General features: G+C 39.5%; 1 protein-coding gene across 1 annotated transcript in view; it reads right to left on the reverse strand.

The window, feature by feature from the left end:
• LOC126198460 (probable cleavage and polyadenylation specificity factor subunit 2) overlaps positions 1 to 20,766 on the reverse strand; it is a 174,685-nt gene that overhangs the window by 43,065 nt on the left and 110,854 nt on the right. Inside the window, exon 10 of the mRNA XM_049934804.1 lies at positions 11,824 to 12,018. Within this exon, the coding sequence (XP_049790761.1) occupies positions 11,824 to 12,018 (195 nt within the window). The remainder of the gene's footprint in view (positions 1 to 11,823; positions 12,019 to 20,766) is intronic.

A 20,766-nucleotide genomic window follows, 5' to 3' on the forward strand; every position in this document is an offset into this window, starting at 1 on the left:
ATAGGTCAGAGGTAAAAATACAGCTTCTTTAAGACACCATAAGCCGTGGTTACATTAACCCCATGGTTACACTTACCCCACTTCACCCTACATTTTTCTGGCACTCAAATTATACCTGAAATCTTTTATTTTGCCTTATACATGTTTATTCATGTCTGGGATAAGTGAAATAAGAAGTCCTGATTAATAGGACCTAGCTTAAGTCCGAATAGCAAAAGAATAAAAATAGAAACAAAGTTATTTCTTAATTGTCACCTCCCCCCCCCCCACCCCCCACTCTCTCTCTCTCTCTCTCTCTCTCTCTCTCTCTCTCTCTCTCTCTCTCTCTCTCACACACACACACACACACACACACACACACACACACACAAAAAATTATTAAGAATGAATGCAAATCATAAAATTTATTTGCATAATCATCACAGTTGCCTGTTTAATGAACAACACCAGCTTACTGATGGAAAAGAAGTGTATAAATGAGTTGCAGTCCATGGTGGCTTAACCACTGCTAGTTTCATTTCACCTGAGAAAACCAGCATTCCCATTGCCATAGGGGCCACGCCCGATAGCTTAGCAACAACAGCCACGGGTGGGTTTCTTTACCACAGGATCCCAAGCCTGATGGGTTTCTTTACACAGGTTCCCAAGCCTGATAGTAAAGTTATTTAAGTGCCCTGTGTAAAATTAGAAGGCACTCTTGGGTTCCTTAGATTGTTTCCTCTAACCTATTTCAATTTTTGATATGCTACATTAATTTTCTGATGAATATCAAGAGGAATGGTGTATTGCCGGCCAGACGAATTTACTGATGGAGCTGGAATAAATGCAATAATGTGGTGTTCCGGAACCCAGCACTTGTCACTTCTTGGTGGCCAATAAAATGAATTTGCTGGACCATGTGGGTGCATAAAGTTTATTAATGCATCCCTTTGCTCTGTAGAGGTCTCACAGATATTCCCAATCCACCACACGTTTTCATAGATGCATGCAACGTATTGTCCTGGCTGGAGAGCAGACATTAATATGCCTCCTTCATTACTGTGACCCATTTTAGCTAGAACAGATGAACAATCATTTGAAACTCTGCTGACCTGAATTGTTGTTTCACCAATAGGTAAAAAGTGATGATTTTTCTCTAGTGCCTGCTACAGTTTGTCCAAGTTTAAACCTCTCTTCTTGTGACACAATATTTTTTTTTTTTTTTTTCAATTTAATCTTTACTGATGAAAACAAATTTAATTCCATTAATGTTTTCAGAGCAGAAGTGAAACAGATCTAGGGGAGTAAGAATTTGTCCATTAAGTGGCCGTTGCAAGCTTGCTCTTGCTGCTAACCCCTTTGTTGTACCTCCAATCCCATCACAAGGTGATTTCCCAGACTAGTAGCAAAAAAATTCCATTCGGCTGTCATTCCAAAATCACTCTTATGATAGCACAAATTTAGGAAATTCTTGAAATTTTTATATTGAGCACTGGAGCCATCACTGAAATAATGAATGTGGGATATCTGTGCAAATCGTGCTTTTATATATTTGATGAGCTCCTTGATAAAAACGTGAACTGTAATAGTGTCATGCCGCAAACAATCACTGATAATGCAAAAACTTAAAGATTCTACTTTCTCATTTTGACGAAAGTAGATAACAAATGGATGAATTGTTGCTTGACTATTGTCCCAGTGGAAGCCTCGCACAGCATCCTGAATGATAAAAGAAAAATTTTCTGCAAAATGCATTAGGACAACATGCTCTTCGTCTTTCAGATGACATTTAAGGCCTTTAAGATGCAAGCTTTGATGCTTGGCAATGTAATGATGGCATGACAGACTCCATATTTTATTTTTTACATCTTCAATAAATTCATTCACTACCATTTGCTTTGTGTCCAGTGTGGCCCGATCAGTATGTATCCATTGCTTAAACACAATAACTTCTTGTGGCTCATGATCTCGGAAATAGCTGGTAATTTCAGATCCTATAGCTTCGGGCCCAGGACACCTTTCACAGTGATGTAGCACGCACTGTTTAGAGTTCAAACTGCCTTGCTGAGAATCTCCTTATAATTTTCATGTATACCAGCTCTGCTAAGCATAAGCTTAACATTTTGGTGTGTTGCACAGGCGCAAACTGCATGCATTCCGGCTGATCCTACTGTTACACACCATTTGGGTCTAAGTTCACAAAACTTTGAGGACCCTATTTCTGGACCATTTATATTCTTATAGATAACATACATTTCCCATAAATTGCAAAGTAACAATCTTTTCTGCATGTATGTCTTTCTATCTAAAAGTCTAACTGAAATACTATCTTTTTTTCCAGGGCACACCCTACTATACTCATCATCTTCAAAAAAATTTCACACTCTACTAGCAACTTCTGCTGGTAATTTTGTGCTTTGCCTATTTTCGGGAAGTGCCAGAATGCCCTTCTCTGCCTGAAGCTTCCAAGCATTCTTCACCATTCTTTCGGACACGCCGAACTGAGCTGCTGTTTGTCTGACTGTCCAACTTGCAGGTGCCAAGGTTAAAATTTGCATCTGTTCTTTATTAATTGCATTCTGCATCTTGGCTTTCAGTTCAGTCAGCAAATGTGCATAGTCGGCACAGTTTCCACATTCCTTAATTTCACTAGCATCTTCAATTTGTCGGTTTACTCCCATTGCATTTACAATTCTGTTTTTAATCACATTTTGAGCCTTTTGAATTTTCTTCTTCACATGTTGGGGCTTATCTCTGTAGCTTACTGTTCTCTTCAGGGGTGAAATACCGATAAGACAATAAGCTACTATTTAATTCTTCTTTTGGTGTAAAGTCCTGATCAGAATGTGATGATGAGGCTCATAAAGCTTCGTCCAAGTGTTTATTTAAGGTAGTCCTGCAAGCCGGACAAATTTTCTGACCTGGCTTTATGTTATTAATAAGCTGCTTCTTCACCATATCAGAAGCCGTATTAGCTGTTTCAGTATCAAGAGTGTGAATTCCTGCCTTAACATTATGATTCACCTTCCCAAAGGGATTTAAGAATTTTTTTTTTTTTTGTGTGTGTGTCAATAACAGGGCTTCATGGTGTAGGCAAACTTGAGAGGTATTGTCCAGGTTTGCTTCAGAACGTCAGACCAACAACTCTTTTTCCTTGTCACTAAAATCCGCAAACCATTTTAAAGCAGCTTTTTTGGCAAAGAAAGTGACATGACACTTTGTTCCACTATCTCCTTGCCCAATTGAGCAGGAAGGTATGCTGTTCCCTTCTGCATCCATCTCTAATCAGTAACTAAATAATGTATTTGGCCTCTAAGTGCAAATTATAATCTGCTTAAATTTCAGACAAACTGCTACTGAATAAAATTATACACAATGTGTATAATTGTAAGGGGTCCGCAGGCCCTTACTACTAAGTTTGCGCTCACACAGGTCGACAGGACAACTATCGATTAGTGTGTGCAGGTCGCGAGAGCTAGAGGGGGTTCACCGGAGTGCCGAGTGCTGCTTGGGTAGATTCCCGCGAGGCGGGAAGAACTGGGGGAGAGCAGTTACAGTTGAGATGTGCTGAAGTCAGGGTGTGGTAGGTTCCCGCGAGGCGGGCAGAGCTGTGCAGAAGCCAGCAGTTGAATTAATGTAAATTATCGACAAAGGGAGTGGCCATCACCGCGGTTTAACCCCTTTGTGTTAGTATTATACGGGAAGGTGAGAAAGTTTAATTATAGAGTGATTTCAGTGATATTAAGTGCCGATATTGAACTTCCGCGTCTACCGCGCCGGCATTACTTGGATTACAGTGACTGGATGTTGCGTGTGACGATTAAGAATAACTAAAGAAACCTGTGCTGAGATTAGCCATCATTAACAGTGTATTGACGAAGGCAGTGGCTGTCTCCTTATTTTGTGCTTTTGCTAAGAATATATATCTTGTTTGTGAAACTGTGTTGTGTCCTTCTTACCACTAAACAGTACTTATTACAGTATTTGCGAAGGACAATACGGAATGTAACATCCCCTGAGCAGTCCAATCCGATTGCCAGCCCATTAGGTACACGGTCACATTAATTAATTATCTAAATTTGGGCTGCTATTCAGATCCCGAACGAGCGGGAACAATAAAATAAATAAAAAGGGCATGTTACACCCTTGGCTTACCGTGAAAGGACAAGTGCAATTTTCGGACGAGTCGTACTAATTTTCAATGTGGAATCGGGACAGTGCATGAACGTTAAAATCGCGATAAGGAACAGTGCATTTTTTGAACAATACGAAGTAATAATATCTTACGATTGTGACTAAACTGTTTTTCTTGCCATATTAAATAGCCAAATAGCGTCAATAAACTGTGTTGTAAAGTGCAAATGCGAAAATCTGCGCAAAAAACTGTGAAAAGTGGACACTAAAGAGAGACACGTGTGAACAGTAAAATAGCAAAACGAGCTGAGATTTCGTCACAAAAGTTGTTAGAAAGGTGTTTAGTGATAACATGTTGACGGAAATTATTTTTTGAACGGTGAAAATCGGACGGTTTAGTGTGGACCCATAAACTGGTATGCTGACGATAAGGTAATGTGGCGACACAATTAGTGAGTGACGTCACGCAGAGCCACGTAGCAGTTGCACCAAAGAGCTTCGATCCGCGAGGTGATTTCACACGACACCACGGCGAGCGACGCGACTTCGAGATACCGAGCGCAGTTCCGGCATCTAGCGGCCGAACTACGAACTACGCCCGCCTGCAGCACCACGGAGCGGCCGACGGGGAACTACGTCGCCTGCAGCTGATCTTCAACTTCACGCGAGCTCCAGCGGCGGCACAGCCACGCCCATCTCAAACGTCAAAACATCGCGACTCGCGGTAACGTCGGTTGGTGAGTGAAGACGATGGGTTAACATAACAGTAAATTGCAGTGTGCAGTCTTCGCGATAAATAAACAATTTTTAATTGGTATTTACATTAGGAAAAGTGCTCAATTGCAGTAATTTCAGAAAAGTTGCGAAACATACTCGAAAGTCTAGCATGCTTATTTATTATGCACACTGCATTGTATAAATGATAATTGTTTTGATGAATTTGCATTTTTAGATTTTGTGAGTGTTATGATTATCTTGTTTGAAACAGTTTTACATAAACTGCGTATGTGGAAATTGTTATTGAAAATATTTAGGTTTTTGAGAGCTGTTATGTTCAGTACTCATGCATGTTGTATCATTTTGGGAACTAAATGAAAGGATTGCAGGTACTGTTTGATTAGTTTCATGATAATTAGGAGTGTTTTGGGTTATTAGAGGTTATATTAAATTACTTGTCTGTACATCAGAAATAAACCGAACATGTCTACTGAAGATAAGCAGATCTGTGAGGCAGTAGTCGAAAGAAAAGGGATAGGACAGGAGAACAGAGATGATTCAGGAATCAGTGATTGTGGGTTGTCATTAGGAAGCCCATCAGCACATTCAACTAGTTATCCTGAGACACCGGGACAAACGATGAGAGCTAGGCCAGTTTCAGAGGGCGAAGATATACGGTCGATGTTGGCAGCCTTGCTACAAGAAAATAACGCATCGTTAGAGAAAGGTATCAGAGAATCATTTAAGAAAGATTTACAGGAATCATTAAAGAAGAGTTCACAAGAACTCAGAGAATCATTAGAGAAGAGTTTACAAGAAAGGGAAGAAATAGAACGAAAATCCGGAGAATCGTTAAAGGAAGAATTCCGAAATACTAAAGAAGGTTACAAATCATTAGAAAAGGGTTTACAAGAAATTAATGCGTCGTTAGAGAAGAGTTCACGAGAAACAAGAGAATCACTAAAGGAAGATATACAAGAGATCAAAACATCGTACACAAAGATGGAATGCAGTCTGAAGAAGGAAATGCAGGAGTTACCAGAACGATTGAAGATGAACATCGACGAGAGAGAAAATAAGCTACAGAAAAATATAGACCAGGTCCAGGGAGACGTGGAGAAAACGGAAGGAGAGTTAACAAAGAAAATAGAAGACGATGTTGAAGAAACTAGAACCGAATTGGGAGAAAAGATCACCGAGGTGACGCAGATGCAGAAACAATGCAACGATGTGGTTGAGGGGATAGGAGATAAACAAAACCAATTGGCAGTCAATCCGAGAAATGCTATAGCCGTGCAGCGAGAAGAAGATGACCAGTGGGTTGCAATCAAAGGTGAGGACTTCACTTGTGGAATCAAGAGGAAGAAAGAGACTACTAATTATGATCAGTTTGGAGGAGGATTATTGAAGAAATGCTGGCCCAAAAGTCGTCAGTGTGCAGCACTTGAGGACCCACTACGATGCAGACCACTTAGTAATTGGAAAAGAACGTCGGAAGAATTTGCCAAACATTTGTGGAAATGGAACGAGATTGTGGAACAACCCCTGAATGATAACGTAATGGTATCTGCGATAAAAAGAAGATTGAATCAGAAAAGACAAGGAACCGTATCCAGGGGCTTAATTAAAGGTAGAGAGGCCTTAATGAAGATACTGGCCCAATTGGAGTCTATTAAATCACAGAAATACAAGCAAGCTAATGATCGAAACAGAGAAGGGAGTAATGACCCAAGGATTCATATTAATCATTCGTCTGATTTCCGAGGAAGAGGCGGAGGAATCGAAAAACCAAATGACACTCCAGGTGAGGTCCGGTCAAGAGTGAGGGCTACTAGGACCCGAGTCAACCTGCTAAGACATGGTTAGAACATTTAGCTGTAAAATGGACTTTTGAAAGAGGGAAGTGTTTATTTACATTGTGTTTTGAAAGGTGTTACAATTAGAGTTGCCTATTTCATGTCGAAGATTGTCTCAGAATGAATATAAAACTTGTAATAACTATGTTGTAGTAATAATTCATATGTTCTGTGCTTAGGTAATAATATTTGAGAGTATAGGTTGTGTGTTGTCATCTGATATTGGACTAGAGAGGACTATTGCTGGTTGAGATGAAAAATTGTAAATTTGGACAATGCCATTTATGTAATGTAATAACCTTTTTTGTAGAAATTGTTGTGGAGGCAGCCCACTACCGGAGTCCAGGACTAGTTTGCAAATTGTAAATTCATTAATTATTTGTATTGTATGTTCTGTTCAAATGTAACCATGTTTTTTTTTAATCCCTTGCCGATTCTTTTTCGCCTGCGGTTCAAAAGAAGTTTTTGAGGGCGGGGATGTAAGGGGTCCACAGGCCCTTACTACTAAGTTTGCGCTCACACAGGTCGACAGGACAACTATCGATTAGTGTGTGCAGGTCGCGAGAGCTAGAGGGGGTTCACCGGAGTGCCGAGTGCTGCTTGGGTAGATTCCCGCGAGGCGGGAAGAACTGGGGGAGAGCAGTTACAGTTGAGATGTGCTGAAGTCAGGGTGTGGTAGGTTCCCGCGAGGCGGGCAGAGCTGTGCAGAAGCCAGCAGTTGAATTAATGTAAATTATCGACAAAGGGAGTGGCCATCGCTGCGGTTTAACCCCTTTGTGTTAGTATTATACGGGAAGGTGAGAAAGTTTAATTATAGAGTGATTTCAGTGATATTAAGTGCCGATATTGAACTTCCGCGTCTACCGCGCCGGCATTACTTGGATTACAGTGGCTGGATGTTGCGTGTGACGATTAAGAATAACTAAAGAAACCTGTGCTGAGATTAGCCATCATTAACAGTGTATTGATGAAGGCAGTGGCTGTCTCCTTATTTTGTGCTTTTGCTAAGAATACAGATCTTGTTTGTGAAACTGTGTTGTGTCCTTCTTACCACTAAACAGTACTTATTACAGTATTTGCGAAGGACAATACGGAATGTAACATCCCCTGAGCAGTCCAATCCAATTGCCAGCCCATTAGGTACACGGTCACATTAATAAATTATCTAAATTTGGGCTGCTATTCAGATCCCGAACGAGCGGATAAATAAAAAGGGCATGTTACATAATACCAATGAAAAAAATCTAATAAGAGATATATGCTATAAAAGATACAATCAAAACAATTTTTTGTAAATTAGATTACAAACTTTGGTGGTCTTATGAATCACTTTACTCAGTCAAGAGAACCGACTCACTATGCTGCAAACACACCACTGAAATACTGATTGTTCAAACAAGGCTCACAATAATGAAACAATCTGATCGTTAAAGTAATTGTTGCCATTATATTTTCTATAAACGGTGAATCTCGTGAATTTTCTCTGTGAAACTAATGGTTACGTATTTACCAAGGTAGTAGGCTACATTTAAGTGTGATGAAATACAAAATTAAAACTCTTAGATGTTTAACCAACCAATTCCACATGTTTCCCTAATAACTTTAAGACAAAAATTCACAGGTTACAACACCTAGGTATTAAAATCTCTGCAATATTGATTGGAAAATTTACATCACTTGATGCATGATTCAAGCAAACCGATTCTTTTTTGGAAAAATGTTTTATAGAATTGAATCCAAAAATTAAGTCTTCATTTTCCACTTGTAAATATTTACAATTTTGAGAAGTACAAAAAATATGAAGCTATTATTCATTGAATTCTTTATGATCTCTCTCTCTCTCTCTCTCTTTTTACAAATGAGAAGAGTTTTATGCAGATGATAAAAGCAGAAGGGCTACTTCTCATAGTTTTCAAGTTTTTCTGACAGTCTCATTGCCTATTTACCAGATCTTTTTATTTCAATTATTCAAGGCACTAATAAACATTTATTAGGCATAATAAAAGGTTTCAGGTATAATTTGAGTGCCAGAAAAATGTGTTCAAACTTCCAGTGCGCCTCTTTGATGATGCTACTTTTTAGGGCCTTATATGCTTGCATTGCAAAACCAAATCCACTTTTCTAGATGGTTTAGAATATGCTCTTTCTAATGACCATAGTTTAGAAGAGTTTGAAGAAAACACTTTTTTGAAAAATTTGACTAAAAATACCCATTTTTAGCACTTTTTGAAAAATCGTCAACTTTACCCTAGATTTGTGAAATAATGGAAAGCAATAGGAGAATGAAATTTTATATTCTAAGACCTTGTGTTGGTGAGTTATGGTCTGCAAAGTTTCATGTACATCCCACAACTACTTTTGGAGATATAAAAAACTAAAGTTCGCATTTTTTAAAAACAGCTATTTTTTCGCCCAACTTTGCTTCAAATTATCTATATGAAAATTGCTCAGAAATCCTTTTCTTAATATTTTACTTTAAAGAGCTCGAAAAGTTGTATAAGATGGCCAAGTTTTGTTTCTTTCATGCAAATACTTACAGAGATATCTAATCTCAAAGTTGCTGAAAACTCAAGGATGCACTATTGGAAGCTGTGCTATGGTTTCAAACAAGTGACTATGTATCTGCAAGTATTGAATTTCTTAAACTGAAGCTTTACCAGTGTTCATTGAGAACATGTGTGATTGTTCATACAAAATTTCATCAAAATCCATGAGGGTCATGGGGGAACATTTCTCGATATTAGACCACTTGGCACGGAATGGCCCCCAAGCATAAAAAAGCCATTTTATTCAATTAAATGTGCAACCAGTGACAGTAGTAACATATTCCTGTGGAACTTAAATGAACTGATTTTAACCATAGTTCATCTCTCCTCTTCTGGCTTGTCTCATACTCTACTGCTTCCTAATTTTAGCTGTAGTTCATCTCTCACATTCTGGCTTGGTTCATGCTCCTATTCTAAGGCTCAATCTGGCATATTTTACTGTTATGTTATCACATTTTAAATTACGTTACAGGACACATGATACATGGATGTTAATTGTAAAATCCTATAAGGAAAGCACCTAATGACAAAAAAGACACTGGCAAGTTTCCACAATGGGACTAGCAATACGGTTCTTATTTGTATACGAGGTGTGGTTGGAAAGTTTTAAGAATGGATCCACTACCGCTTACTGGTTTGGCGGACAGGTACACGGAGGGTGGGGAGTGTCATTGCCTTGTCCTTGAACGCCCTCCGACAGGAAACTGCATTTCCTTTATTCAGTTTGTTGTGGCAGCTGGTTGAGTGTGGGTCTGTTAGGGCTTGTTGTCAGATTCTGTCTGTGTGAAAATGGACATAAAAACAGAGCAAAAATTTTGTGTGAAATTAGTTTTTAAAACCGAGAAATCAGCTTCTGAGACTTACAAACTCTCAACAACAGCTTTTGGAGGTAATTGTATGAGTCAGTCAAATGTTTTTGTCTGGTTCAACACATTTAAAAATAGCCGTGAATCATTTGAAGATGAACCACAGCCCGACCGTCCTTCCACCTCAAAAACGAATGAAAATGTTGTGAAAGTTTGCGACTTAGTGTGCTCTGATCGTACACTTGTAATTAGCGAGACAGCGGATGAACTTCATTTAAGTTTCTATGCAGTTCAGTCACTTTTAACGGAAGATCTGAACATGCGTCGAGTGTCTGCAAAATTTATTCCAAAAGTGTTGTCAAGTGATCAGAGACAATACAGACTTGAAGTGTGTCAAGATCTGATTAATCGGACTAAAAAGTGACCTAGATTTGTTAAATAGGGTAATTACAGGTGACAAATTGTGGGTATATGGATACGATCCTGAAACCAAAGCATGGTCTTCACAATGGAAGATTCCACGTTCACCACGACCGAAAAAAGCACAGCAAAGTTGGTGATTTTTTTCGATTCTACTGGTATTGTGCATCATGAATTTACCCCTGGAGGACAGACAATTAACCAGGAATACTACAAATTTGTCCCTGAGCGTTTGTGTGAAAAGGTGCGGAAGAAGAGGCCAGCATTGTGAAAAGACAGTAGTTGGGTGCTACATTGTGACAATGCTCCGGCTCATCATGCCTTCTCCATCGTTGAATTTTTGACCAAATTCAAAATTCCTGTACTTCCACAACTGCCATATTCCCCTGATTTGGCCCCTGCAGACTTCTACCTGTTTTCTAAACTGAAATTTTCACTGAAAGGGAAGTGATTTGACTCGATTGAAGACATCCAGGCAAATAAAGAGAGCATCCATAACACACTTCAGGAAAAAAAGTTCCAGGAATGTTTCCAAAAGTGGAAACACCATTGGAGTCAGTGTTTTCAATCAAAAGGACACTATTTTGAAGGAGATACATCACAGTAGCATGTAAGTACCACCATTGTACAATTACAAGCACATTCTTAAACTTTCCAATCACACCTCGTATAATGTTAAGTTAGGTAATCTTTTGGATATAACAACTTCCAGCAAAGTGTGACAGATACAAAAGGAGTGTTCTTTCCCTTTTTTGTGATAGGATATAGTGGCGTTTTAAGACACAAAAATTTATAGATCATTTAAAATCTGAAAATTCCACTGCTTTGACTCACACATGGCATGCACTAGTACATGAAGTTTCACAAGTTACTATTCCCTGAAAGTTTCTATGACTGTATCATGAGACATATTTGTTTTTGAAAAAGAAACTGGATGAGAATTAATGCAAACAATCAAACTCACAGAACACCAAGCTGTTATTAACGCCGAAAACATGCAGCTCATTAATGATACAGCTACTCATAGAGTATGTTAACTTGCACAATGATCATAAAATAGCACTCAGTCAGAAACAGCAACTAAACATTATTAAACTCTGAATTACACTAGTCAACATTCACAAGAAATCCATGGTGTTCAATTATGCTAATAATTTTGTCTTACAGTTTGTGAAATTTTAATATCACATCCTTAAAAGGGAAGTTACTTTCACCAAATTACCAGCTTCACACATTTTCAAGCAATGAAAAAAAATGTCTTTTCTGTACTGTTAATTTTAGTTCTTTTTAAAAGTTACTCACAGGAAGCATACACCCATAAACTGTAGAAAAATACAGAAATAAATAATTTCTACTTCTGCCTACCTAATAATCTCACCATATTCATCAAATTTAACTTTTTCCTCAAAGAAAGGAAACATGGGGTGCTGCTTCTTGCTGCTCTTGAAAAACCCTGTCTGTACTTTCGTTTCTTGCTTGACAAGTAAGTCATGCCGGCCTCTTCCAACTGCAGTCATGTCCATTTCATCCTCAGATTCACTACTCATGTCAACATCTTCACTGTGAATGTAATAAATTTACATGTCATATTACTGAACACATGATTAAATTTTAGCAGCATACAAATGGCAGCTAATATATTTTTTTACATCAAATTTTGATTATTGTAATCTGCCTACCTTTTTCTTTCTTTCTTTTTTAGGATGAGTTACGAATTAATAATTTACTTAAAGTACTGTATCCAAATACTTTAAAACTACAAGCAAATAAAATGAATATGCTTTGTAAAGACCAAAAGCAGGCACGTTGCACCAATAAATGCACTGCTCACAATCAATAATGAATGCAAGTTTATTTCAGACACCAACCATTTCCTCCACTGACTTTACAATTCCTGTTCCTTTATCACCCAGCACCCTGCTCGTCACTATTGACCGCTACTGCATACACACAATAATTCTCAACGCCCATGGCATTGCAGCTACTCAAATCTACCTTTTCCGATGTTCAACTGACTCCAAACTTACAATCTCCTTCCTGGTCACCATGACCAACTACTGTACATTCTCAATCTAATTACTTCTGCTCTGAAGACATCACCTACAAATAAATCCATGGTACAACAACAGGTAGTAGCCACATATCATCACCCTACACCAACCTGCTTAAGGGCTATGTAGGGGATCCTTTCTAACCATCCAGAAACCCAAAACTCTCACCTGGTTGTGGTTCACTGATGACATAGGACCAAGGGTGAGGACAACGTATCAACCTTCTCCCCCATCGTTTCACTTGGTCTTCCTCTGACCAAATACCCCACCCCGCCTCCCCCCGAAACCCACTGACGTCGACCTCCACTTCAAGGATGGCTACTTCAATACCTCTGTCCATGTCAAACCTTCCAACAACCAACAATGTCTCCACTTTGAAAATGCCTCCTGCTCCACACCCCTTCCATATGGCCTAGCCACCCACGGTTGTTGCTTCTGTAGTGACGAACGATCTCTCTCCAAATATGCTAAGGGTAACACTGAAGCCTTCACAAACAAAAATTACCCTCCTCAAGTTGTCCCAGAAACACGTCTCCAGTGCCTTGTATCCCCAGTCACTTACTTCATGTAGCCACTGTCAGGCCACAAAGGAGCAACCCCTACCCCATCCTTGTGACCCAGTACCATCTGGTACTGGAAAACCAAATCACGTTTTCTGCCAGGGTTCCAACTACCTCTCGTGGTACCCAGCAATGAGAAATATCATCCTCAACCCTCTCACAGGGGTATTCCACTGTCCATCTAACCTGTTCAATACTCTTGTCCATCCCCCTTCCACTGCCACTCCCAAATCTTTGTCCTGTAGCTAATATCTCTGCAACAGACTTAGATACAACACCTGTCCCATATATTCTCCCACAACCACCTACTCCAGTCCCGTCACAGGCATCTCCTATCACATCAAGGGCTGGGCTACCTGTGAAAGCAGTCATGTTATCTAGCAACTATGCAGCATTCTATGTGATCATGCCCACTAACAAGCAATCTGTCTGCATGAATTGCTGCCACCATACAGAGGGATCACCCAATTTCTGTGGATGCCACCAAACACAGTGTGTTTGTTTTCAACAACTGCTTCATAAACTTGTGCCATCTGGAGGGTCTTCCCACTGACATAAGTTTTTCTGAATGATGTAGGTGGAAACTCTCCCTGCAACACATTCTTCATTCTCATATCCCCCTCAACCTTTGCTACTCCCTGTCATCCACTTGCCTATCTCTTTCCCTGCTTCCACTTCAGCCCTACACGTCTTCTATCTCACCAGTGCATCTGCACAGTCCTTTCCCCAGCAAAGCTCCCAACACCCCCACCCCCTCCCTGACCAGCAAGCACAGTCTCCAGATACTGCATCTAACAGTCCACTATCCCATCCCCAACTTGTCCCTGTAAGCTCCTACAGTCAGCACTACCATGTTACACCACTCATACACTGCTGTTCCCTCCTCCCCCATCTCTTTATCATCTCCACCAACCACCCTAGTAAAGTCCACTGCACACCTTAGATACAGTTACCGTCAGGCCTTTAATGCCTGCAAATGACAGTGGCTGTGTGTGTGTTTTTTAATATTGGAAATTCCTTGATGGAGTAATGCGTAAAATAAGGGAAAGGCAACCACTCACCTGTATCATATCAATGCATGAAGTACAGTAATTCACATTCACATTCACATTCACATTAGCTCATTTTTCAACAACAGTACACACATTCAAACACGCAACTACGCAGACACCCAAATGCACATTCCAATGGTCATGGCAAGACTTAGTATTGGTACTCTATTTGATTACTGAAACCAGTTGTTTGAGTTGATAGAGTTGGGGAAGGGGTAGGGAGGTACACAAGGAGGGAGAAATGGGAAGAGGCAGGTCTTTGGACAGATAAATTAGTGGCTTCACAAAAAGCTGAAAAATTAAACAGGATACAACAAGCACTGGAGGGGGAGGGTGGTGTGGTGTGGTGTGGTGTGGTGTGTGTGTGTGTGTGTGTGTGTGTGTGTAAGGGTGGGGGGTGTCTCTCTCCATAACCCTCTACCAGCTGCCAGCGAATTTCATCAATGATTATGTTTTTCTCATAGAAATTGAATGACCGAGCAGATTTCTTCGCCAGAACAGTTTTTCAAATGGATTGCCATTAGTGTTTACCTGCAACTGGTGCTGTAGGTGATAAAGTATCTGAAACTCTGCACAGTTGCCAACCGTATGTATCAGCAATACCGGACACTACTAATTTCTCTATATGTGATAAAACTCTAGAAATATCAGCCTTGTAACCTTAGTTTCTGATCACCCCTCTTATAATGGCAACATACAGTATCTTGTTGCAGAGCAAGTTCTGCAGCCTTCATTGGTTATTGATCATATCCCTAAAGTGGCTTCACAAGAACTGAAAAATCATTTATGCTACCTATCTCCTATTCTCCCCCCCATGAACCATGGACCTTGCTGTTGGTGGGGAGGCTTGCGTGCCTCAGCGATACAGATGGCCGTACTGTAGGTGCAACCACAACGGAGGGGTATCTGTTGAGAGGCCAGACAAACATGTGGTTCCTGAAGAGGGGCAGCAGCCTTTTCAGTAGTTGCAGGGGCAACAGTCTGGATGATTGACTGATCTGGCCTTGTAACATTAACCAAAACGGCCTTGCTGTGCTGGTACTGCGAACGGCTGAAAGCAAGGGGAAACTACAGCCGTAATTTTTCCCGTGGACATGCAGCTTTACTGTATGATTAAATGATGATGGTGTCCTCTTGGGTAAAATATTCCGGAGGTAAAATAGTCCCCCATTCGGATCTCCGGGCGGGGACTACTCAAGAGGACGTCGTTATCAGGAGAAAGAAAACTGGCGTTCTACGGATCGGAGCGTGGAATGTCAGATCCCTTAATCGGGCAGGTAGGTTAGAAAATTTAAAAAGGGAAATGGATAGGTTAAAGTTAGATATAGTGGGAATTAGTGAAGTTCGGTGGCAGGAGGAACAAGACTTTTGGTCAGGTGATTACAGGGTTATAAATACAAAATCAAATAGGGGTAATGCAGGAGTAGGTTTAATAATGAATAAAAAAATAGGAGTGCGGGTTAGCTACTACAAACAGCATAGTGAACGCATTACTGTGGCCAAGATAGACACAAAGCCCATGCCTACTACAGTAGTACAAGTTTATATGCCAACTAGCTCTGCAGATGATGAAGAAATTGATGAAATGTATGACGAGATAAAAGAAATTATTCAGGTAGTGAAGGGAGACGAAAATTTAATAGTCATGGGTGACTGGAATTCGTCAGTAGGAAAAGGGAAAGAAGGAAACATAGTAGGTGAATATGGATTGGGGGGAAGGAATGAAACAGGAATCCGCCTTGTAGAATTTTGCACAGAGCATAACTTAATCATAGCTAACACTTGGTTCAAGAATCATAAAAGAAGGTTGTATACCTGGAAGAATCCTGGAGATACTAAAAGGTATCAGATAGATTATATAATGGTAAGACAGAGATTTAGGAACCAGGTTTTAAATTGTAAGACATTTCCTGGGGCAGATGTGGATTCTGACCACAATCTATTGGTTATGAACTGCAGATTGAAACTGAAGAAACTGCAAAAAGGTGGGAATTTAAGGAGATGGGACCTGGATAAACTGAAAGAACCAGAGGTTGTAGAGAGTTTCAGGGAGAGCATAAGGGAACAATTGACAGGAATGGGGGAAAGAAATACAGTAGAAGAAGAATGGGTAGCTCTGAGGGATGAAGTAGTGAAGGCAGCAGACGATCAAGTAGGTACAAAGACGAGGGCTAATAGAAATCCTTGGGTAACAGAAGAAATATTGAATTTAATTGATGAAAGGAGAAAATATAAAAATGCAGTAAATGAAGCAGGCAAAAAGGAATACAAACGTCTTGAATGATATAGACAGGAAGTGCAAAATGGATAAGCAGGGATGGGTAGAGGACAAATGTAAGGATGTAGAGGCTTGTCTCACTAGGGGTAAGATAGATACTGCCTTTGGAGAGAAGAGAACCACTTGTATGAATATCAAGAGCTCAGATGGCAACCCAGTTCTAAGCAAAGAAGGGAAGGCAGAAAGGTGGAAGGAGTATATAGAGGGTTTATACAAGGGTGATGTACTTGATGACAATATTATGGAAATGGAAGAGGATGTAGATGAAGACGAAATGGGAGATACGATACTGCGTGAAGAGTTTGACAGAGCACTGAAAGACCTGAATCGAAACAAGGCCCCGGGAGTAGACAACATTCCATTAGAACTACTGATGGCCTCGGGAGAGCCAGTCATAACAAAACTCTACCATCTGGTGAGCAAGATGTATGAGACAGGCGAAATACCCTCAGAGTTCAAGAAGAATATAATAATTCCAATCCCAAAGAAAGCAGGTGTTGACAGATGTGAAAATTACCGAACTATCAGTTTAATAAGTCACAGCTGCAAAATACTAACATGAATTCTTTACAGACGAATGGAAAAACTGGTAGAAGCCGACCTCGGGGAAGATCAGTTTGGATTCCGTAGAAATGTTGGAACACGTGAGGCAATACTGACCTTACGACTTATCTTAGAAGAAAGATTAAGAAAAAGCAAACCTACGTTTCTAGCATTTGTAGACTTAGAGAAAGCTTTTGACAATGTTAACTGGAATACTCTCTTTCAAATTCTGAAGGTGGCAGGGGTAAAATACAGGGAGTGAAAGGCTATTTACAATTTGTACAGAAACCAGATGGCAGTTATAAGAGTCGAGGGGCATGAAAGGGAAGCTGTGGTTGGGAAAGGAGTGAGACAGGGTTGTAGCCTCTCCCCGATGTTATTCAATCTGTATATTGAGCAAGCAGTAAAGGAAACAAAAGAAAAATTCGGAGTAGGTATTAAAATTCATGGAGAAGAAGTAAAAACTTTGAGGTTCGCCGATGACATTGTAATTCTGTCAGAGACAGCAAAGGACTTGGAAGAGCAGTTGAACGGAATGGACAGTGTCTTGAAAGGAGGATATAAGATGAACATCAACAAAAGCAAAACGAGGATAATGGAATGTAGTCAAATTAAGTCGGGTGATGTTGAGGGTATTAGATTAGGAAATGAGACACTTAAAGTAGTAAAGGAGTTTTGCTATTTAGGGAGTAAAATAACTGATGATGGTCGAAGTAGAGAGGATATAAAACGTAGACTGGCAATGGCAAGGAAATTGTTTTTCAAGAAGAGAAATTTGTTAACATCGAGTATAGATTTAAGTGTCAGGAAGTCGTTTCTGAAAGTATTTGTATGGAGTGTAGCCATGTATGGAAGTGAAACATGGACGATAACTAGTTTGGACAAGAAGAGAATAGAAGCTTTCGAAATGTGGTGCTACAGAAGAATGCTAAAGATAAGGTGGGTAGATCACGTAACTAATGAGGAGGTATTGAATAGGATTGGGGAGAAGAGAAGTTTGTGGCACAACTTGACTAGAAGAAGGGATCGGTTGGTAGGACATGTTTTGAGGCATCAAGGGATCACAAGTTTAGCACTGGAGGGCACCGTGGAGGGTAAAAATCGTAGAGGGAGACCAAGAGATGAGTACACTAAGCAGATTCAGAAGGATGTAGGTCGCAGTAGGTACTGGGAGATGAAGAAGCTTGCACAGGATATAGTAGCAGGGATAGCTGCATCAAACCAGTCTCAGGACTGAAGACCACAACAACAATCTCCTATTCTGACACCTTGGCCATCTTCAATCCTAATTAGTCTTCTGAATCAAAAATGAAAATGTTCAATGCATGTATTCGTTATGCAGAACCAAAGACGGAAATATTAAAATAGTTCAAGTAGAAAGCATTCAAATCTTAAAAATCACTGATGTAGGAATCGTTCAAATCTCAGAATGATAGGATTTAAGAATTTGTTTCTAATGAAATAACAATATTTTCCACTTGATATGGTTTGAGTGACAAGTTCCTTGAGACAGGTTTTTTGCAGCAACGTGAAAATGAAGATTTTGTCAATACTTGGGAAGATACAGTATAATCCCCCCCCCCCCCCCCCCCCCCGAGTGGGTGTTTGAGCCCAAGTAAGACATGATATGCACAGTGGCAAGTACGATGTAGTGTTTGTGCAGCATCAATCAATAATCATTTTTACGTTCTTTTTTTTTAAATTTCTGTTTAATGTGTTCACAGATCTATTGTGCACACACCAAACAGGATTGGAGAGTGAGGAGAAAGCAACAGCCAATGCCTAGATTAACATATACATTGGAAATGGACCTCTGTTGCTAGAAAACAATGATTCTGAGGCCAAGGAATACTCATGTTGCATCTCAGGCACAATTCGTTAATACCAGCATCTACTTATTGGTGTATGAAAGGGTCTAAAAAATGTAATTAGATCGCTTCAGTTCCTGCTTAAAGCTGATTTGATGCAGATGTTTATGCTTGCTCTGGTAATGTACAAAGATTGTAAATATAATACTTCCACTTTTTTCTCTGATTCTGGTCTGAGTGACACAGGCCAAGAAAATGACTGGCTGAGGTGCTGAGATCTGTAAGGGCTTACAGCACACCACCATCAATTTTGTGATTGTATTGTGTATGTATGCTCCTACCCTCCAATGGTGAACCAGCTTTATGTATATCTGTAGTCCCACAATGAAAAGATGTCTCAGGGGTTTCTCAGATATACATTATATGGGCCCAAAGCACAAAATAATTTTGTTGTTCTGTGCCGCTCAATTCTTATCTAGGGTTGACAACATAATTTAGTGTCTTCATTGTGTAAATAGTAGTAATACTTTATAATCGGCTGCATATTGGAAATTTTATCTGATCCTCAAGCCACAGAATGTGCTTCATGAAAATAATAATAATGAGGACCATTAAGTATTGGAATAGGTCATAATTGTGCAGTTAATATCTATTGTTCATATTCTGATTCTAGTTTCACATTAATTACAAACTTTACAACTGTCAAAAAGATACTACTGTCACTAGCATATTTATGGAACTTTGTGATTTACATTGATAATAAATATAACCTTAATATTTCATAAAATAAAGTGGGTACATTATTTTTTCATAGCAAGTACTGGATGTTGAAACTTGGTTAAAAAGCATATGAGATTGGTAGTTTGTTTATAAATTTGATATTCATTACAAATTTAATCTTCAAAAATATCTATTTTTCTCAAAAACTTTGTTTCTGTGCTTTGAGCCAATATGGTTATCAGGACCTCGATTGTTTGGCACGTACAAGCATTACAAATTTTTGCATAATTAGTGAGAATGTAGATATTTTAATTTTGTTTGGGGTTTATAAGCAGCATTTAGAATGCATTATACATTAATGGGAATGTTCAGTAAAATGTCTAGACTTTTGCATTATTGAATTACAAATTTTAAAAAAATCTTTATTCTCTTGAAAAGGAAGCAGTATGGAATTCTACACTGAGATAATTCCTTTTAATTTAGCTTCTGCTAAAGTCACTATTATCTCAAGTTTAGGCCAAAACTAATGTGTATCTGAGAAAGTATCACAGAAAGTACTGATTTCTCATACTTAGTTCTCTTAGTAGTTGTTGTGGTCCTCAGTCCTGAGACTGGTTTGATGCAGCTCTCCATGCTACTCTATCCTGTGCAAGCTTCTTCGTCTCCCAGTACCTACTGCAACCTACATCCTTCTGAATCTGCTTAGTGTACTCATCTCTTGGTCTCCCTCTACGATTTTTACCCTCCACGCTGCCCTCCAATGCTAAATTTGTGATCCCTTGATGCCTCAAAACATGTCCTACCAACCGATCCCTTCTTCTAGTCAAGTTGTGCCACAAACTTCTCTTCTCCCCAATCCTATTCAATACCTCCTCATTAGTTACGTGATCTACCCACCTTATCTTCAGCATTCTTCTGTAGCACCACATTTTGAAAGCTTCTATTCTCTTCTTGTCCAAACTGGTTATCGTCCATGTTTCACTTCCATACATGGCTACACTCCATACAAATACTTTCAGAAACAACTTCCTGACACTTAAATCTATACTCGATGTTAACAAATTTCTCTTCTTCAGAAACGCTTTCCTTGCCATTGACAGTCTACATTTCATATCCTCTCTACTTCGACCATCATCAGTTATTTTACTCCCTAAATAGCTAAACTCCTTTACTACTTTAAGTGTCTCATTTCCTAATCTAATCCCCTCAGCATCACCCGATTTAATTTGACTACATTCCATTATCCTCGTTTTGCTTTTGTTGATGTTCATCTTATATCCTCCTTTCAAGATACTG

Source organism: Schistocerca nitens, chromosome 1 (assembly GCF_023898315.1).
Source record: "Schistocerca nitens isolate TAMUIC-IGC-003100 chromosome 1, iqSchNite1.1, whole genome shotgun sequence".
Taxonomy (NCBI): Eukaryota; Metazoa; Arthropoda; class Insecta; order Orthoptera; family Acrididae; genus Schistocerca; species Schistocerca nitens.